At 37.3% G+C, this 19236-nt stretch overlaps 2 protein-coding genes across 2 annotated transcripts; one reads left to right on the top strand and one right to left on the bottom strand.

The window, feature by feature from the left end:
* Positions 1-10723: 10723 nt before the first annotated feature.
* On the bottom strand, positions 10724-15445 carry LOC120771143 (F-box/LRR-repeat protein 14). The gene has a single exon (XM_040099011.1). It carries the CDS (start codon positions 14609-14611, stop codon positions 13004-13006), a length of 1608 nt encoding a protein of 535 aa, XP_039954945.1. The 5' UTR covers positions 14612-15445; the 3' UTR covers positions 10724-13003.
* A 2019-nt stretch (positions 15446-17464) lies between these two features.
* Positions 17465-18380, top strand: LOC120770122. The gene is made up of 2 exons (XM_040097303.1): positions 17465-17950; positions 18375-18380. Exons 1-2 carry the CDS (start codon positions 17465-17467, stop codon positions 18378-18380), a joined length of 492 nt encoding a protein of 163 aa, XP_039953237.1.
* The last annotated feature ends 856 nt before the right edge of the window (positions 18381-19236 follow it).

Here is a 19236-nt window from a genome sequence, read left to right on the forward strand (position 1 = left end):
CAAAAAAGGGCTATAGAAGAAGAGACTATCTCCAAACTTGGAGTACGCCATTAGAGCATTCAATAGTTCAAAAAGCCATACAAACTCTTTGCACTCATATTTATTTACTATATATTGTAAAATATACCTCTAACTGTATTAGTTTTCATTTTATATTAAAGTTTCTTGATATATCAACATATATAATCTCCACCTGACCAACTTTCCTCAACCGCAAAGCTTTGAAACCATCCCATGGCAACAAAAATACACAAATATATAAAACGCTCTCCCAATTTCACCACAACTGTTCGCTTTAATATTAAAGACTTAATTTCTCATTTGCATTCACGACGCAACGCACCGCAAACGTCAGCCAACTACGTACACACATACGTATGTATTGGATTTGCATACCGAAATGGCCGCGTGTGTGGCCGCATCCTGGAAATGTCCTGTTGGCCACATACAAAGCGCAGCCACCTATTAAATTTCAGCTTGTATATGTTTATCGCATATACCACAATAAATATATGCGCATATACCTAACACTTGCACGTAAATATGTATATAATATAAACTTACATATATATAGTATAGTATGTATGTACATCAGCTTTTCAATATGCTCATGCGTGCGTATATATCTAAATAAAGCATGCATTTGCTTCAAAATGTTCGGCCACGCTGTCATTTGTTGTAATTTAACCCTGTTGCTGTTGCTGTTGTTGTATTTATAGCTGCTGCACTCGCTGGGCGGTCGTTTAGTCGAGTATGCTGGCGGCAAAGCGCCAGCTGTCACTCGGAAGGCACGAAATTTCCTTAATGAAAGCCTCTTAGGCAAGGAAAGTGAGACATCTGCGAATCGAAAAATGCTTTCAGAGAAAGCCACAATTTCAATAAATGTCTTTAAATGACAGGATAATGGACGCAAATGTTGAGCATTTAAATTTCAAAGTTTTTATGTCAATTCTATAAGATGAATTGAATGCCAGTTAATGCACGCAGCTGCTTAAGGCAACTCGGCTTCCCTAAGCATTTATAAAGATCGAACATTTCAGAGTCCTTTTGACTTACAAGAACGCATCAATATGGAAGTGGTCTTAAAGTCGAAAAAAATACTCTTATAAAACTTGTGACTTTTGGAGAATATTATTTTTATATTTTATATATATTAATATTATTTATTATAAAGCTAAATGATTTGCCATTATGTCTTAAAATGGCTCGAATAAATTCCAATCGAGAGGCGAAGTTTTCGCCCACTTTTTCCAGCAAATGGAGCCACATGTCAGCAATAACACGCCTATTATGCTCTCCCAAGACGTCAATCGTCTCGGGCTGATCTTCACATAAGCCCATAAAAATCGTCCAGTGTTATTAAATCGCAGAACTTGGAAGCTCATCAAAACTTTGCTGTGTGGCATGTAGCGTCGTCTAGTTGGAACCAAATACAACACATCCATATCAACATCCTCAAATTAAGAAACAAAGCAGTCATTAATAGCGATCTATAGCGTTTGCCATTGACTGTAATTTATTGGTGGGCTTCATTTTTGCAGAAATATGGACATATGATTCCAGCTGTCCATAGAGCGCTCCAAACAGTGACTTCAACCAAAAGTGAGCTTCATTCCTGAATAATTTTCTTGTGAAAAGTGGGATCGGTGGACCCAAACGCGCGGCGTACTTGATAGTCGTTCGGCTTCAATTCTTGTACGAGTTGGATTTTGTAAGCATGCAAGCCAAGACCCTTACGCAAAATCTTCGGTAAAGTGAACGGGCACAGCTGCAATTGTTCCGCACGATGGCGGATGAACTCAGTCGGGTCTTCTTCGATACTCTGTTCCACAGCAGCAATAACATTTTCAGTGTTCACTTTAAGGCATCTCTGGGGATGCGTATTTTGCACTGGAGTAAACGTGGTTTGTTTAATTACCGACTCTGCTGTGCAATTATGTCGACCGAACTGAACCATTATTTTCGCATTCATTCAAAATTTGCAAAAATATTCGGTCATGGGAAGGGGACCCATAAAAAGAATTACAAACGTTTCCTTTCTCCTCTTTTATATATAATATGTTTACTGGTATATTAGTTGAGGTATCGGTATATTACTCATTCGTGCAGTTAAAGTTAAATTGATGTTGCGTATGTGTTGAACCTGACCATTGCACACCCTCAAAACGCCATTAATCGAGAGACATAATGTTCTATTACACTGTCGTAATAAGTAGTTAGTGGAGGAAGGGTTAAAATGGTTTAAATTTAAATATTCGGCTGCAACGAAGCTATAATTGCCTTCAATTGAGTGAAATTCCATATCTCGAGACCCGACCGACCGATTTCAACAAAATAGGGATATAGAATGTTTTTTATACTTATATGTCACATTGTGAGAATGAGCGAAATCGGACAATAACCACGCCTACTTTCCATATAGCACAACTTTAAATTCTACATACTTCATTGGTTCAGTTTGGAGCACACAAATCAAGAAGCAATTAATATAACGGGATAAAACTTTCTACTAATAATGTCTTAAGGGGGTATTCTACTCTCGAATTTTGGAAAATTCGATTTTTTATACTCTCGCGACAAAGTTGCTAAGGAGAGTATTATAGTTTTGCTCACATAACGGTTGTTTGTAAGTCCTAAAACTAAAAGAGTCAGATATAGGGTTATATATACCAAAGTGATCAGGGTGACGAGTAGAGTTGAAATCCGGATGTCTGTCTGTCCCTCTGTCCGTCCGTCAGTCCGTCCGTCCGTCCGTGCAAGCTGTAACTTGAGTAAAAATTGAGATATCATGATGAAACTTGGTACAAGTATTTCTTGGCTCCATAAGAAGGTTAAGTTCGAAGATGGGAAAAATCGGCCCACTGCCACGCCCACAAAATGGCGAAAACCGAAAACCTATAAAGTGTCATAACTAAGCCATAAATAAAGATATTAAAGTGAAATTTGACACAAAGGATGGCATTAAGGAGGGGCATAATAGGACGTAATTTTTTTTGGAAAAAATAGCAATTCAATGGATTGTGATCTTCGCCAGGATTAGTCCAAGTTATTGGGATACCGAATGGCATACTTTCACGTCTTCTATTTTACCAATCCATTAGACGGTTGCTTTTACACACTATATTTGGTACCCAATTTTCGTTCACTATAACATTTTAGTTGAAGTACATCTCGTATATTTGAACAAAATCAGTACTGAAATTTCCCCTTTTTTATCTGTTGAGACCGATCGAGTTATGTTAAACTACGTTTTTGCCAAAATGTTACAACTAAGCGAAAAACATCAAGATAAGTAAAAAATTTAAAGGGTCATAAAAAAAAACTGACACATACGAACGCCAAACCCTTTGAGGGTTTTACTATACCGACCTAGTACCATCACCCTTACTTGGAATTTCTCACCCCCAGACAACAATCCCAAAAATGTTCCACAGTGTAATATATACATTAGGAACCAATGATGATAGCGGAATAAAACTTTACACAAATACGGTATTTGAAAAATATGTAAGTGACGGATAATAAAATCTCGATTATCACTTTATCATGCGAGAGTATAAAATGTTCGGTGACACTCGAACTTAGCACTTCCTTACTTGTTTTTTCATATATTTAAAATTTAGACCCTTAAGAACATATCCTCCAAAGGATTTTTAAAAATTAAAATTATTTTAAGAGCTACAGTTACTTTAGTGACGCAGTACCTATCCCGGTTCGGCCGTATCGAATTTTTAAAACTCGTTTTTCTCGAAACTACTTTTTTCCACACGGTACCGGCATTATCTCAAGTTCTATACAACCGATTTACTTGAAATTTTGTGTGAACCTTCTTTATATTATTCCTTTATCGTTGCTACCAGCATCGCGTCAAAATTTTTGTTTTTAATGTTTTAAAAAAATTCAGGAATTTCAACAAAAAACCGTAAGAAATTATTTTTTTTTTCAGGCAGTCGCCATTTTTCAAAAATTTTTTTTCGTGTTTGCTGAAATAGGGACTATAACAGCATCCTTACTGATCTTTTTTTGATTGTTTTTTTCAGTCCACCAGGAGAGTCAGGATCAGTGTCACCAGGATGCGCCATTTTTTTTTACACCTGTCTCCCCCCCCCTCTAATTATTTTAATTTTTAATATTTCTTTGTAAAGTTTTTTTTCTGTATTCTTAAGATATCAAGAAAAACACCATAAAAATGGATAGTAAAAACATTAATTGCCTTTTTTTACGACACTTTAAAAATTACCTTATGCCCGGTTTCACAGTCCATACTTAAGTTGTGCCTAAATAAAATCTTAGCTAAGTATTGTTGCAAACTGAGTGGTCGTTTGCGTTTCGCAGTCAATGTTCAATTTCTATAAAATTTTATTATGATATATGGCAACGTTATGGGCAACATATGTTTTACAAATGTCATTCATAAAAATATGTTTGAAATATTTAAATTATAACAGACAATACATAAATTTGCGAGGAAAATTATATCAAAAATTGATGAAAACAACAAAAGAACCCCAAATTTCATCACTAGCGAGTCGGAGCACCTATTGGAACTGAAGGAAAAGTATAAGCTGTTATTGAGTGCAAACGAACGGACACTTGCCCTACGCTACGAAAGATGTCGCTGAAAATTCAAAGCAAATTCAAAACAAAAATCAGCTGTTATTTAAGCACTGCTTAAGTCTCCCCTTTTCAGTACTTAAGCATTACATAAGTATGAACTGTAAAACAATATTTTCCTGTTTTATCTTAAGTACAACATAAGTATGGACTGTGAAACCGGGCCTTAGAGTAGAATACCCCCTTAAGTGTGTGCCACCTTATGTTCAAAAATTATTTAAATCCAATAAAAACTGTTCAACGACTAGTTACCGAATATTTAGACCTCTATGGTTGACTTTTGATCGAAAATGTCGCTCAATGTGTGATATATACAACTGAAATTAAGGGATAATTCTTCTCTTATAATTTTATGTTTGTATGTCAAAAACAGGTTTAATCAGACCAATACTTCCCTAGCCCCCAATACTTAAAATAAAGATTTTCGAACCTCCGGGTGACTTTGTACAGCATATATCGGCCAATATGTGAGCCAGGAATAAAGTGATGTCCAACTTATGCCAGTGTGGGAGCGTCTCAAAAATAGCGCTTTCTATAACATTTTCCATTATGGCCAGATCGAACAAAATAATAATTTTTGGGCATTTACATTAAAACACCTAACATTTAGTACGAAAAAAAAATACTACATATACAGTGGTTATTTAACATATGGAGAAACTATTTATATGGTATGTTAAAACAACTGACTTCTGGCCTTTAATTCCCAATAAATGGATTTAAGCTTTTTGGCTCTCAAACAATAAATGTTTTTAATAATTTTCCATTGAAAATAATACTATGATTTCATGGCCGCCAGTATGCCGGTGCAAGCCTTTTGAATGGCCTATACGTCTGCATCCTTTCATGGGCAAATGCATTTTTCCGAAAAGGAAGAAGTCACACGGTGCCATATCAGGTGAATACGGGGAGTGGTTATTGGTTAAAATGTGATATTTGGTCAAATAATATTGGATTCTGAGCAATTTTAGTCGTCAGTCAATTTGTGCGCAACAAACCGTGCACACACCTTTCTTAAGCCCAAATGTTAGGTCAAAATGCAATAAATCGATGTTTTGGAGTCGTTCAATTCCATTTCCATGAATTGCAATTATGATTTCGGCTGATTTTCGAGGAATTCACGCACAGTTTTGATGGAATTTCCGGTGATCACGGATTTTGATTGGCCCACATGTTGATCGTCATTTGTGTCCTCACGACCACTTTGAAAACATTGAAACCACTCGTGCACCCTGCTACGGGATAGGCAATCATCGCCATAAACTTGTTTCATCAATTAAAACGATTAGGTGAAAGTTTTACCAATTTTAAAACAACATTTAATCTTGGCTCTTTGTTCGAAGCTCATTGTCGCGCCGATAACACAAACATACTGACATTTAAAACGCAATAACATCACTTCAGTGTCATGAAATTCTCACTGGACATTCGATAAAAATAGCGGATTCTAGCGCACCAGTCGACATTTGGATGGCGCCACCAGAGGGCGCTAGATCCAAAAAGTCCTGTTTACTTTGTAAAACACCTTGTATATGATTAGTTTTTAGTATGTGGCATGTTAATAGTTAAAATTTGGTCGATCCTATCCCAAACCCCATATATTAGATATAATGGTTTTCGTTTTTCTAACAAAATGTATGTGTTTGTCAATATATGAGTTATACTTGGTATATGTATTTATACAATTGCTTGGATATTGATCCTTAGGGTGACATTTTACACCATAGAGCATTTCCCTGGCTTTGATTTTTGTAAGTTGCAAGAATATAAAATGTTTGGTTGCACCCGAACTTAGTCAATATTGGATTATTTTTTTATTTTCAGATTAAAATCTCAAAAGCTGAGGAGCTAGTACGTGTATATACATATGTATATACAGACAGAAAGATAGACGGATGGCGTCACGCTGATCACTTTTATATAGTAACGTATTTACATATACTTTATGTATATATACTTAACATAAACTGTGCAGGGTATAGGTATGTACTTGAGATCACGTTACTCAAACTTTAAAGTAGGCAATAGAATATTTAAATACGCAAGTTAAATACGCAAACTTTTTTGTGATAATTCGAATATAACAGTTGGACACATTTAACAGTCAAAGAGGTTCACTTTTTATAAGGGGACGTTATATTCTCAAACCATTATCACTTTGCTGAATTTCTGATCCAAATCAATATTCCCATTTTAAAACTGCTCAGCTCTTCAGTGCTCAAGTATTGCCCGTGAAAAATACGGAAGCATACTTGTATGACAACTTGATAAGAGATTTGGGGTGTATAACGTAGTGCCGACAATCAAAATACCGTCAAGCCGATATGCCGACAATTCAAAATACGAGCAAAAGAAATTATAAAAGAAGGCAATAAATTTAATAAACAAATGGTTAATATGTTTCCTTGATCCCAAAGTAGAAAACACCACTAAACGAAAAAAGGCTATGTGTAGTTTATGAAAGCCTGCGGCCTTCTGCATGTACAAAAGTCTGATATCCACAGACAAAATATGGGATTACATTTTAATACAATTTAAATTTTCCAAAATAGTAGGATATTAAAACTCTCAATTTTGGCGAATCCTTCAAAACGATTCGTGGGAAAAGCAACAACTTTCAATTTAGTGATCTACTCCATAGCTCAAAATGCAGCCCCATCGACAGGGTAATTTTTAATTACAAAAAAATCGGGAATGTTGCGACCTAAATATTCCATTAAGATACCAAGGATCTTAACTAAGTCACTTAATTGAATTTTTCGATTATATTCTTTATGAAAATTCTTTTCTTTCTTTATAAAAAGTTGCGTTCAAAGAGCCTTCAAAGGTGAAGATATAAGATCCGGTGTGCCTTGTGAGCTCTTGGCCTGTGTAGAATTTTCACCGATTTCCGTCTCTCTTACGCACTCAGTTCAAAATATTTGGAAATTTTGAAAGAGAGAACACATCTTTCATCTATTTCTGATGGCTTCTGATGGTTTCAGAGTGAAGTAAAAGGCACAAAAATTAACAAAAGAAAAAAATTTGGAAAACCCACAGCTGGTCTTAGCAGACTTTGAACCCTGATCGTGTGATTCCAAAGAAAAACAATACAATTAATTTGTTTAATTTTTCGATTTGGTTGTATTTTAATAATTTTTATTTGTATTTTAGGATTTTAGTTGCATGTCTCCGAAGAACTGCCAGTAGATTAACTGTCAAACGCCGTTCCTCCTGCACTCCACTCACGCCCGTATGTATGCTATATATTTGCTTGATAGGCGAAGTATTTATGTAATTGTCTTATTTCTTTTAGTTTTCTTACAATATTATGCTATAACAAAACACTACTTACATAATCTTAAATATACGTACACATACAAACGAAGACTATAACGGTTAACTAAATGAACTATGAATAGATTAGGTGTAAGACGACTTACAGTAGTGCATTTTGTTAAACACATAAGCAAAACAAACAATATTTAACAGTTAGCGAACTAAACACAACTTAGATTAGAAAAAACAGATCTAGATATATACATTACAAAAAGTAAGTAAGCTAGAAATAAGGCAAAATTGTGGTGTGGTTTCGATTTTCTGGTTGCTCTGTCTTAATTTTACATTGTTGCTGTTGTTGGACACCAACTTTTTAACTCCAAATGGTTGAAATAATTGTATCAATGTGTTTTTTTCAGTTATTTGTTATTGCTTTTGCTGAATTTAACGAAATTTGAAACCAAATAAAACATTAATTAGTTTAGAGATTTTTCTAAAACTGCTGAGCACAGAATTTTACAGTTTTCAACTCGCTTTCAGATAGTTTCTGTGCTTAGTTTTGTTTTTAAAGTTTTCTGGATTTACTAAATACATTTATAGCTTATTTAATAAAACTAACTCTTTAAGTTTATTTTTATAAATTTTTATATCACAATAGAAAAGAATTCGTGTTCTCTTTTTTTGCTTCTTGATTTACATATAGCATAAGTAAATATGTACTCACTAATTTTTCTCAATTTTTACATTTTTTTAATATTTTTAAAATTTCGGTTTTGATATTTAAACTAAATTTAAACAAAATTTAACAAAAAACTAGCGGAACTTTTCAACACAAGACATTTTCTTCTTATTTTATTGAATTTTTCATACCCCTCAGCAATAAAAAAAAGTTATTTTTCAACTCTACTTCTTACCAGTCGGTATTAGTAACAGAAATTATCCGGAATTTTTTCTTTACATTTTGTCTTTTATGCTGTTTACTAGCTAGTGTTAGTTTGACTGACTTTGTTGTAGTATTTCGGCTGGAAACACATACGACTAAGGAACAAATTGATTTTTGCATAAATTCGAATGGCTTTCCAACCTTCAAAGTAGTTTGACGTTAGAAGCGCATATTTCGGTTCTTGACAGTCTGCTTTCATACTGACATCTGCGACCCTCGTAACCTTATAGTCCAGGATTAAAATCTAGTAATAAAATTTTATTACCGCAGCCAATAATCAGCAAGTTTCAGCGAGCTAATAAGCTAACTGATGAATTTTAAAAACTGTGTCTCTGTACTTATCAGCGATCTCGAGTAATCGCACGAATGAATGCACAAGACGTGTGGGGAATCAAAGCATATTTAAGTCAAAAAATTTAAAATCTTATCGAAATGCAAACAAAATTTTACGGAAAATGTTGGTATCAAATTAATTAAAATCAACCGAACTACAAACTACAGTTTTGCCACAAGTATACTTTACATTTTCTCAGTAGCGAACCCAGAATTCCTTTGTATGTTTTTACTTTGTAAATTCATCTGAATTTGAATAAAAATCTCCGATTGCGGAGAAGGGTTTTGACACCCAAAATCCCCCCGTGGATACGCATCTACATTTTCTCAAATTGTTTCTTACGACCACAGTTCCAGCCCCTCTTCTTGCAGTTCGAATTGCCTATTTTGTTTTATTTTTTATGCAAAGTTTTATTTCAATGAATTTTTGTTTTTTAGTTTGCGTTTTTTAGGTGTATTTTTACAGAGAATTTGTGTTATGTCTTTTAATAGCTATTGATTCATAATAAATATAGTTGTTTGCTGCTGTATTTATAAATTTATTTTTATTTTCAATATACTTTATAATATTAGTCTGCTCTTATTTGATTTTCTCTCGCCTAAAGAGTTGTGAGTCGAACTTTTTGCAGTTACAACAAAATCAGTCAGCCAATGGCATTACTGCTACCCTCCCTGGCATGAGTCATCTCATCCAGTTCTTCAAGCAAGTGTTCTGAGCACAGAAGCACAATCGAAGACAGTCGCTCCACACAACTTTTCGTCATTTGCATACGAGTGCAAGTTACACTACTCAACAAAACGGTATGAAGAGTGAAATGTTGACAATACTTAATTTTGTTTGCGTTTAAATTTATTTATAACATTTGCAAGATTTTTTTCCCGGTATAAAAGCATTGAAATTTGATATATTCAAACTCGTGTTTGCTTACATTTTGCATACAATTTTTCAAATTCACAAACAAATTAAAGGCCAATATTATTACAAGTGAAAATAAGAAAAAACGTTAACTTCGGCTGCACCGAAGCTAATATACCCTTCACAGGTGCATTTCTTTTAGTAACTATGTGTTCAGTTTGTATGGAAGCTACATATATGCTATAGTAATCCGATCTGAACAATTTCTTCAGAGATTACATTGTTGCCTTAGAAAATAATCTATACCAAATTTGGTTGAAGATACATTGTCAAATGTGAAAGTTTTCCATACAAGAACTTGATTCCGATCGTCCAGTTTATATGGCAGTCATATGTTATAGTTGTCCGATATCGGCCGTTCCGACAAATGAGCAGCTTCTTGAAGAGAAGCTTGCAAAATTTCAAAAGGATATCTTAAAAACTGAGGGACTAGTTCGTATATATACAGACGACGGGCGGACGGACGGACAGACGGACATGGTTAAATCGGCTCAGCTCAACATACTGATCATTTATATATATATGTATACTTTATAGGGTCTCCGACGCTTCTTTCTTGGTGCTATAAGCATCGTGACAAACTTAGTATACCCTGTTCAGGGTATAATAACTTCAAAACCAACACGAACTCAACTGTGGCCAATGCTTTAATTTCAGTATTCGCATTTAATTTCAATTTGCATGCTGGCGCTTTGTTACACAGTGTACAGAACGAGCGCAGCAGGCGCGCAGCGAAGGCGCGCCACACTGTTGTTGTTGCCAACGATTCTTACTTTAATATTTTCTATCGTTTTTATATGCACTCTTTCAGCGTGTGCTTTTTTGCTTTTATATGTGTGTTGTTTTTGTTTCATTTTTTTGTTTTTGGATTACTATGTGGATTTTTTTTAGTATTTTTTTTGTATGTATGCATGTAGTGGTTCAGAGCTTTACAGGTGTTCATGCGTTTGTTTGCATTAGTTCATACATTTTGCTGTGTATATGTATGTGTGTGTGTACAACAGACAGACAGACAAAAGTGAGGGTCGTTCGTGCATTTACTTTTGCTATTGTTGTGTTTTTTGTTTTATAATTTTGTTGTTGTTGCGCCTTAACTTTGTTAAAAATGAGCTCAGCCTTAACTTGATACACTAGAGGTGAACTAAATAGTGAACCTTGCGCCGCTAGAACTGACTCTTGGCACCGCCAGTTGTTGTGTTGCTGTTGTTGTAGCTACGCTGCCGCCGCCACGGTCTCGCGTTGCTACTTGTTGTTGGTTGCATTCCTGTTGTCGCGGGCAAACTATCATCGATTTGTTGTTGCTGTTGTTAACGTCCACTCTGCTGGCGTTGCTGCTTGCATTGCATCTACGTATTTCCTGTGTTTGTTGCTGATTTGCTTTTGTTTCGTCTACTGGAATTGTTGGTTGTTGTTGGTGGTGGTTTGGTGTATATTTTATATATATTTTAATTTCAAAAAGTTGTGATTTAAATTCAAGTCATTCGAATAGCGCTGGATAACCGCTACATTTGCTTTACGCGAGTGTTCTACTCGCATCATGCTCCAGGTCTTAGCTCCCGGCCATATCAACCCAAATTGCCGCCGCGATATTTGCTGTCTGCACGCATCGCCAATATACATATGTACATACAAGCATGTGCCGCACATACGCAGACATTTGCATGTGTGTTTGTTGTATGCAAAGTAAGCGCGACCAAAGCGGTGAGCCGCCATCGCAAACCAAGGCAAGTGGTTAGCCATACGTCCATGCATTCAGCCAGCCAGCCGAGCCGTGCCAAGTCAAGTCGCGTTGGCTGAGGTACTGGCATGCCAGCCGAGCCTTCCGGTTCACCGTTCGTCAGCCAACAAGGCAACCATGCGAGCAGCCTTCGCAGTAGCCATAATTCCAGCGCTGTTACATATCTACACACATGCGCACACCAATGCACATACATAGGGATATACGTATGTACATACATGAAGGCTTGCAGCACATACATATGAGTTTCAGCGTGTGTGTTCTTGTCTGTCCGCATGGTCTGCTGTGCGCTGTCTGTCTGGTGGACTGCGCTGTGTTGCGTGCCTGACTTCGTGTCCAAGTTAATCGCCATTGTTGCTGCTGCCGTTCTTGCTGGCGCAGCCTTGTTTTGGTCGTTGGTGTTTCGTTTCACTTTGTTCAATGTTTCTCCTATTCGCGTTTTTATTGGGTTCTTCATTGCTGTTTTAAATTTAGTACACGCCGTGTTTATGAGAAACGAAAGTCATGCATGCGTTGCTGTTGTTGTTGGTCGGTCTGCGCTGGCTTTGTTATATTGTACCACTCTTATTATTTCGAACATGTTTTTTTACTAATTTTATTCATCTTATTTTGTCGGTATTTTAATTTTTTCCAACGATCTGCACCCTTCTCAAAGCCGCCTCTCCTCCTTGGCGTTGCAGTTGTCCCCATCTCCGCCGCCGAGCCTCGTGCGCGCATTTAGTTAGTGGCGCGATGGCGAGTTTGCATGCTGACGATACACATTACTAGCCGCACGAGTGCACATTCGTGTGCACACACGCCCATATATTCAGGCAGACAGACATATACATATGTGTGTTTTGCATAATTATGGGTTGCCGCTTTGTTGCATTATTCCCGGACTCATGGTTGCAGTGGTGTATTCTAGAAAGCAATTAGGCGCGAGGCAAGATCAAAATTTAGACGCAAGAGATTGAGCTGATTTCGCTGGTTGATCACCTTAATCATCCGAAATTAAAGTGTGTTTATGTTAGAAAATATCTGCAAATTGTCTGCTTGCTGGTCTCTTCCTTACTAACCCTTTGGCTGCTCTACCCACGTTGCTCATAGGACCTTGAATTCCGAATTTGCGCTGCCATACCGAATTCGTAAAACAAACCTTGTTGCATTGTCGCGCCGAAGAATATTTGGCGCATCGTTGATTTATGCTGCGTGAGACGCATCATCTTACGAGCCATAGGCCGAGATTCAGTTTTATCAACTTCGGCAATTTCATGAACACGTCGATACCCTTTGAAGATAATTGCGTGCAACCGTACAAATCGATGGTCTTTAGATTGACCAGATCTTGCGCTAGCGTCTCTAACCCCTTGTCCGTTATTCGACTGCATTGCCCGATGTTAAGATTTTCCAGTTCTTGCAACGATTTCGAGATCTTCAACATACCCTGGTCGGTTATTTGGCACTGATTTAGGCTAAGCGAGCGCAAACGATAGAGTCCCTGTGCGATGTGTGAGAGCGCTTGATCGCTTATCTTGTCGCAGAAGCTGACATCGAGTGAGGTAATGCCGCTGCCGCCTTCGGTGAGATACGCCATGCCGATGTCGGAGATGTTGTCGCAGGAACGTAAATTGAGTTGCTCGAGTTTGGGCATACGCGCCAGATGCTTGAGGCCGCTGTCCGTGACGGAGACGCAAAAGCTCAGGTTTATTGACTTTAGTGACGTTAGACCTTGTGCTATATGACCGAGCGCTTCATCGCTGAGTCGTTGGCAGTCCTGCAGACCAAGATATTCCAACTCCATATTACCTTCGGCTGTTTCCTTACTCAAGCCAGCCAAGTGACCAATACCCTGATCGCTGATGTGCCAACAGGAACGTAAATTTAAATGTTTCAATTTTTTAAGACCCCACGCGATGAGTAACAAACCGGTGTTAGTAATGTTGCAGCAACCGCCAAGTTCAAGTGTCTCCAAGTTCTTAAGATGTTGTGCAATGCGTCCGAGACTCGTATCGGTGATTTGTTTGCATAACGAAAGATCCAGCTCTTTTAAATTCGGCAAATCCACGGAGAAAGCATGACCCAAATTCACATCGGCCACGTTAAAGCAACCGCTCAAATTTAGCGAGACTAGTGATGGCACGCCGAGTACAAGATCCTTTAACGAACGGCGCAGCGAAAGTATTTGCACCTTTTTAATGCCGCGACGCACCAGCGAATTGAAGAGACTAGGACTGGAACGCTTCAGATGCAACTTTGCTTCAACACCCTTCCACACGCTCTTCGCATATGCTGCATCACGCCAAGCAACACACACCTGAGCAGCGCGACCCAAATCCCGTACCGACAACTTCTGGAAGATCATTTCGAGTATTTCGGGGAAGAGATTGCTGATGTGTGTACCCTCGATAGGCGCTGGACTCTCCGGCGACGCCGGCCTATGCTGCAGATGATGATGATGGTGATGATGCTGCGCATGTGCGGCCGCAGCGGCGGCAGCAGCCGCAGCATGCTGGAGGTACAACGCGGGTGGTAATGTCTGCAGTTGGGGTCGATGATGCAACGCGTAGGGCGTGAAGCGCAGCAGATGGTGTGCGCGCTGTGTGAGGGCGGGAAGTTCAGTCTGTTGGTAGAGGCAGTCCTCCATGTTCCAAGCGGCCGCGGCCAGTTGTGTAGCATTTGGCAGTACGGAACCAGCGGCCCCACCGCCACTACCATTGCCGCCGCCGCCACCACTGCCACCACCATGATAGCTGGTCAGTGCAGCGGCAGTTTGTAGAGAAATAGTTGTGTGATGATGGAAGGGTAGTATTTCCGTGTTTGTAGCCATTGTGTATAACGTTGGAAGCTCTGTGTCGGAATTGATTGAAACGAATGCAGGGAAGTAAACAGTTACAGTGCTGAACTGTGTGCGCTTTATGATATTCGCTCTGCCGCTACAATTGGCGCTGAAGGTCAACTTAATCCAAATAGAATATTTCAGAGCTTAAGTGGCGAACAACCAAGATAGCTTGATTGTTGGTTGTCTTCTCGAGGCTATCAGTTGGGGCACATTTTGTCTTTAGTAACGCAGTTGGACGTCGCGACGCGTTGCGATACGGACCTTGACGTGACGTAATTTGATTAAACCTGCGCAAAGGGGCAATTTGAGCTGGTCGGTGTTATTATTTCGAAAGTCTCTTATTCTTGCTCGTACACTTAAAGCGACGCTTTGTGCATAAAGTTGATTTGATACGTTTCGGTCCCTACTCTGCGCGGCACTACCGTACGCGTTCGATATAATTCTTGACTATGTTTCTTCACTTCCCAGTTTATCTACTCAGCCGTAATTTTTTCTTATACTCTCACTATGTTTCTTCTACGAGAAAAACTGATTGCCGCTGTGATAATGAAATTACCGTATCAGTTCACAATTCAAATTTAAAAAAACACTTTTGAGATATTTTATATTGATATTTTGTGCTGACTAATGCTCCTAGGATTTCAGGACGCGACGCGACTATTTCTTTAATTTATTTACAGGAATTTTTCAATTTAATCACTGTACACGTGCTCATTGAGCTTGAAAGTGGCTTGGTTTATACTATTCCAGCGGTAATTTCTTATTTCTGTTGTTGACTTTACACTTCGCCAACGATTCCCGAATTTTTAACCGTTATGTTCAGCAATGTTTCACAGACTAAACTCGCTTGCTCTGTGTGTTTTAGTTTTTAAATGAATTGTTGACTTTCACACACTTGCATACCTGAGAGTGAGCGGAATTTACCACTTTGCTCTCATGAGCAACGCCGCTGTTTTCAGCGCTAAGGAGCAATGCAATATCTCTCGCTAGCACTGAGCACAGTGTTGGAAAACAAAGGAAGATGGCTGAATTTTCTCACTCACACATGCGAGTGACGCTCACAGATGCACACACACTTGCATGTGAAGAGCAAATCTTCTGATAAAGAACGGGCAAATATTGTTGACGCTAGGTATTGCCTTTGACTTTGAATTTCGTTGTCGGTGCGCATTGTCTGCTGGGCTGCTTTTTCTTCCGTGCGCTCCCAGCTCGAAAGAAAACCAGATAAGAAATTTGAGACTTTATTCTCTGTTATTTTTGTCCAGAAATACTACGTCTTTAGAATATTCATTTATTTTATTTGTGTACACTCCTAAATAAGTGTGTGTGTGCTTGTTTCTGAAATACAAATGTATGCATAAACATACATATGTATGTACATACATATGTGTCGATGTCTATATATGATGTTTATTGTTTAGAGCGGTATCAAATCTTGATTACTTAACATCTTACGTCACGTCTAGTATGTAGATCTTCTTACATTTGGAGCGATAATGAAAGGGGTACATATAGGGAACACAATGCAAGTGCATTTCGTTACTTTATTTGAAGACATACTTAAGTCAAATAATAACAAAACTATTATACTCCACAACAACATGTTGCGAGAGTATAAAATTTGCTAAATCTTCTTTTAATTCAGGCTATGATTATTCAAAGATTTTAGCCGAATGCCCGTTCAATTGTTCAATTCCAAATTAATCTACTTTATTTTATCTTGACTATCCACAGCTGAGAAGTCTTTGAAGACCTTGAATACAAATTAAAGATACTACTAAAGTTTATATTACGAAAACGAAGTAGTTTCTGAAGTAAACTAACATGGGGAGCGGACCAAAACTCCCCAAAAGGAGTCAAGAATCCTCAACTCTATTTTTAACCCTGCATATAGAGTCGAACTTTCATATGGCGATTTTCAAGGAGACAAAAACAACTTCATTATATAGAAAACTCGTAACACAGAAAGGTTTGAAGAGTTTATATTTTTACTAAGGCTTATTTCTTTACAGTTATTAAACAATACTAGGAAATTTTTAAACGCCAAATGCCCTGCTCATTTATATGGAATTTTATTTTAATGCTTCCTTAGTAATCAGAACACAAGTACATTGCGATTTGTTCCCAAAGTTTGGTGACAAACGGCATCTCAAACATTTTTAAGTTCATGGAATAAGTGGAAAGATGGATAAATTTTTGGCGGTTAAGGTATCCGGTTTAGATTGCGATTACGTGTAAATTTCTCAGAGACATGAGACACTACACTTTTGATAACAAATAATGCTTTATACAATTTATTTTCTCCCTAAATTTCTCTGTAAAGTGTTCCCGTAAAAGTGCCATTAATTTCATTGACTGAATAAATACCATGTCCTATGATCCAGGTACATTTAAGCTGAGTTCCAAGAAAGTATTACCATGCCTTAAAGTAAAATATTAGTTGAATGCGAGTTAGAATCCAATTAGTCCCTTTTAGATACAGTCGAACTTCCATAACTCGAATTTTCTCTAACTCGAACTAAATGGGTTGGCAGTAGCATTAAGAGAGTAATTAACATATAAATTTCTTTCCGTAACTCGAACTTCCATAACTTGAAGTTCTCCATAACTCGAACGAAAATACATAATTACGACTTCTATAACTCGAAGTAATGTGCTTTTCTCTCATTCTACAACTCGCAGTATCCTGGCCTATAACTCCAAGGCCTGGATGACTGGCCAAATTTTTGAAGAATGGGAACTGGCCGAAAAATTTTATTGTTTATTGAAAATTGCCCAGCACATTCTAAAGACGTACAAAGCAAACTGAAAGCCATTGAACTGGCATTTTTTCCACCGAATATGACCTCTAAATTACAGCCGCTGGATCAGGGAGTAATTCAAAACTTGAAAGTTTTTTATCGTACCAGAATAGTAAAAGAAGCACTAAAGCGTATAGAGGCAAACGAAAAACAAGATATTACACTTACGGATTGCATCAATCATGTAACAAAAGCTTGGGATATTGACGTCAAAAATCAAACCATAGCGAATTGCTTCAAAAAAGCTGGATTTGGTCAATACTCTGAATGGGAAGAGGAAGATGACATATGTACCTCTGAGTTTTTAAGTACTACTGATGAATATCGAAATGTAATTGAAGCTGATTACGAAGCATGGTTAAAAGCAAACAAAAAAACTTGCAGTGCTACTCTTCAGGATTATATTGCAGTAGATAATGACCTTTGCACAACTGGCTTTCCTACAGATGCTGATATTGTTGAGAATTACTGCCCTGAATTAGATGATCCAATATTAAGCGGAACGGAGAGTGACGGCGAGGGATCGGTAGAAGAAACTATTCACCCGCCTCCAAATGCTTTCCGAACAATGAATTTATATTTGCAAACAAATGACACTACAACTGATGAGCACTATACGGCTTTAAACAAATTAGAGTCATTTTTTACTGAAAATACAAAAAAAAAAAAAAGAAAATTTTCAGTCACTAATTTCTGAATACTTCACTTCACTGTAACTTAGTACAGTTTTCTGTAATGTGTGTTTTAAACAACAAATACATATTCATCATTTAATATACTCTAAAGTAGCAATTGAGTTTCTTTAAAAAAAAAAAAAATTCTATAACTCGAAGTCTCCCTAAGTCGAAGTTTTTTTTGGGATAATAGTGATTCGAGTTATAGAAGTTCGACTGTATTAAAAATATATATTAAAAATTTTGCAGTTAAACTCTTTGTTTCTGCTCTTGTAGAAGTAAGTTGATACCTGCAGCAGATTGCGCTTTACAGAATAATATATTTTATTTTTTTAATGTTTGTTATACATTTTATTACCTGAATTATCTATTAAACCGACAACACAGAAATGAAAATTAATTTTTGTTTATAATTACTATTATAAAAAAGTTTTATTTTTAATATACAAGGTATATCACAAAAATAACCCAACTTTGTATTTGAATCATACAACAATCAGTGTTGTCTACCAAGCACTATTTATAAAATTATTATAATAGGTTGTCAAACAAGTCTTGCGGTATTATCGCTAGTTGGCGCTGAAAGCGCGTAGTTCTAGTTTTATTCGTCGCATCGGGTCATGCTATACCTTTTTAGAAAGCTCATTTCACGCTAACACATGTTTGATTGATTGTCGTTTCTTTTAAGTCGTTCGTGAGTTATAGCGTCGCAAACATGGAGCAAAATAAAGAGAAAATACGGCATATTTTACAGTACTACCACGATAAAGGCAAAAATGCCTCTCAAGCCGCCAATGAAATTTGTGCAGTTTATGGACCCGATACAGTTTCCATTTCCACCGCACAACGATGGTTTCAACGTTTTCGTTCTGGTATAGAGGTGGTCGAAGATGCGCCATGCTCCGGAAGGCCTGTCGTCGAAAATTGCGATAAAATCGCTGAATTGGTCGAAAGAGACCGGCATAGTAGCAGTCGTAGCATCGGTCAAGAGCTGGGCATGAGTCATCAAAAATTCATTTCAATTTCAATAAAAATAAAAAAATCAATAAAAATACCGCAAGACTTTTTTGACAACCCATTATGTACATATGTATGTATATTTTATTTGTTCCATTTTTACCAAGAGCAATTTAAAATT

Source organism: Bactrocera tryoni, chromosome 3 (assembly GCF_016617805.1).
Source record: "Bactrocera tryoni isolate S06 chromosome 3, CSIRO_BtryS06_freeze2, whole genome shotgun sequence".
NCBI classification, from domain to species: Eukaryota; Metazoa; Arthropoda; class Insecta; order Diptera; family Tephritidae; genus Bactrocera; species Bactrocera tryoni.

Excerpts from the sequence above, each read along its gene's own strand:
- LOC120771143 (XM_040099011.1), bottom strand. The coding sequence starts at position 14,611 with ATGGCTACAAACACGGAAATACTACCCTTCCATCATCACACAACTATT.
- LOC120770122 (XM_040097303.1), top strand. The coding sequence starts at position 17,465 with ATGACCTCTAAATTACAGCCGCTGGATCAGGGAGTAATTCAAAACTTG.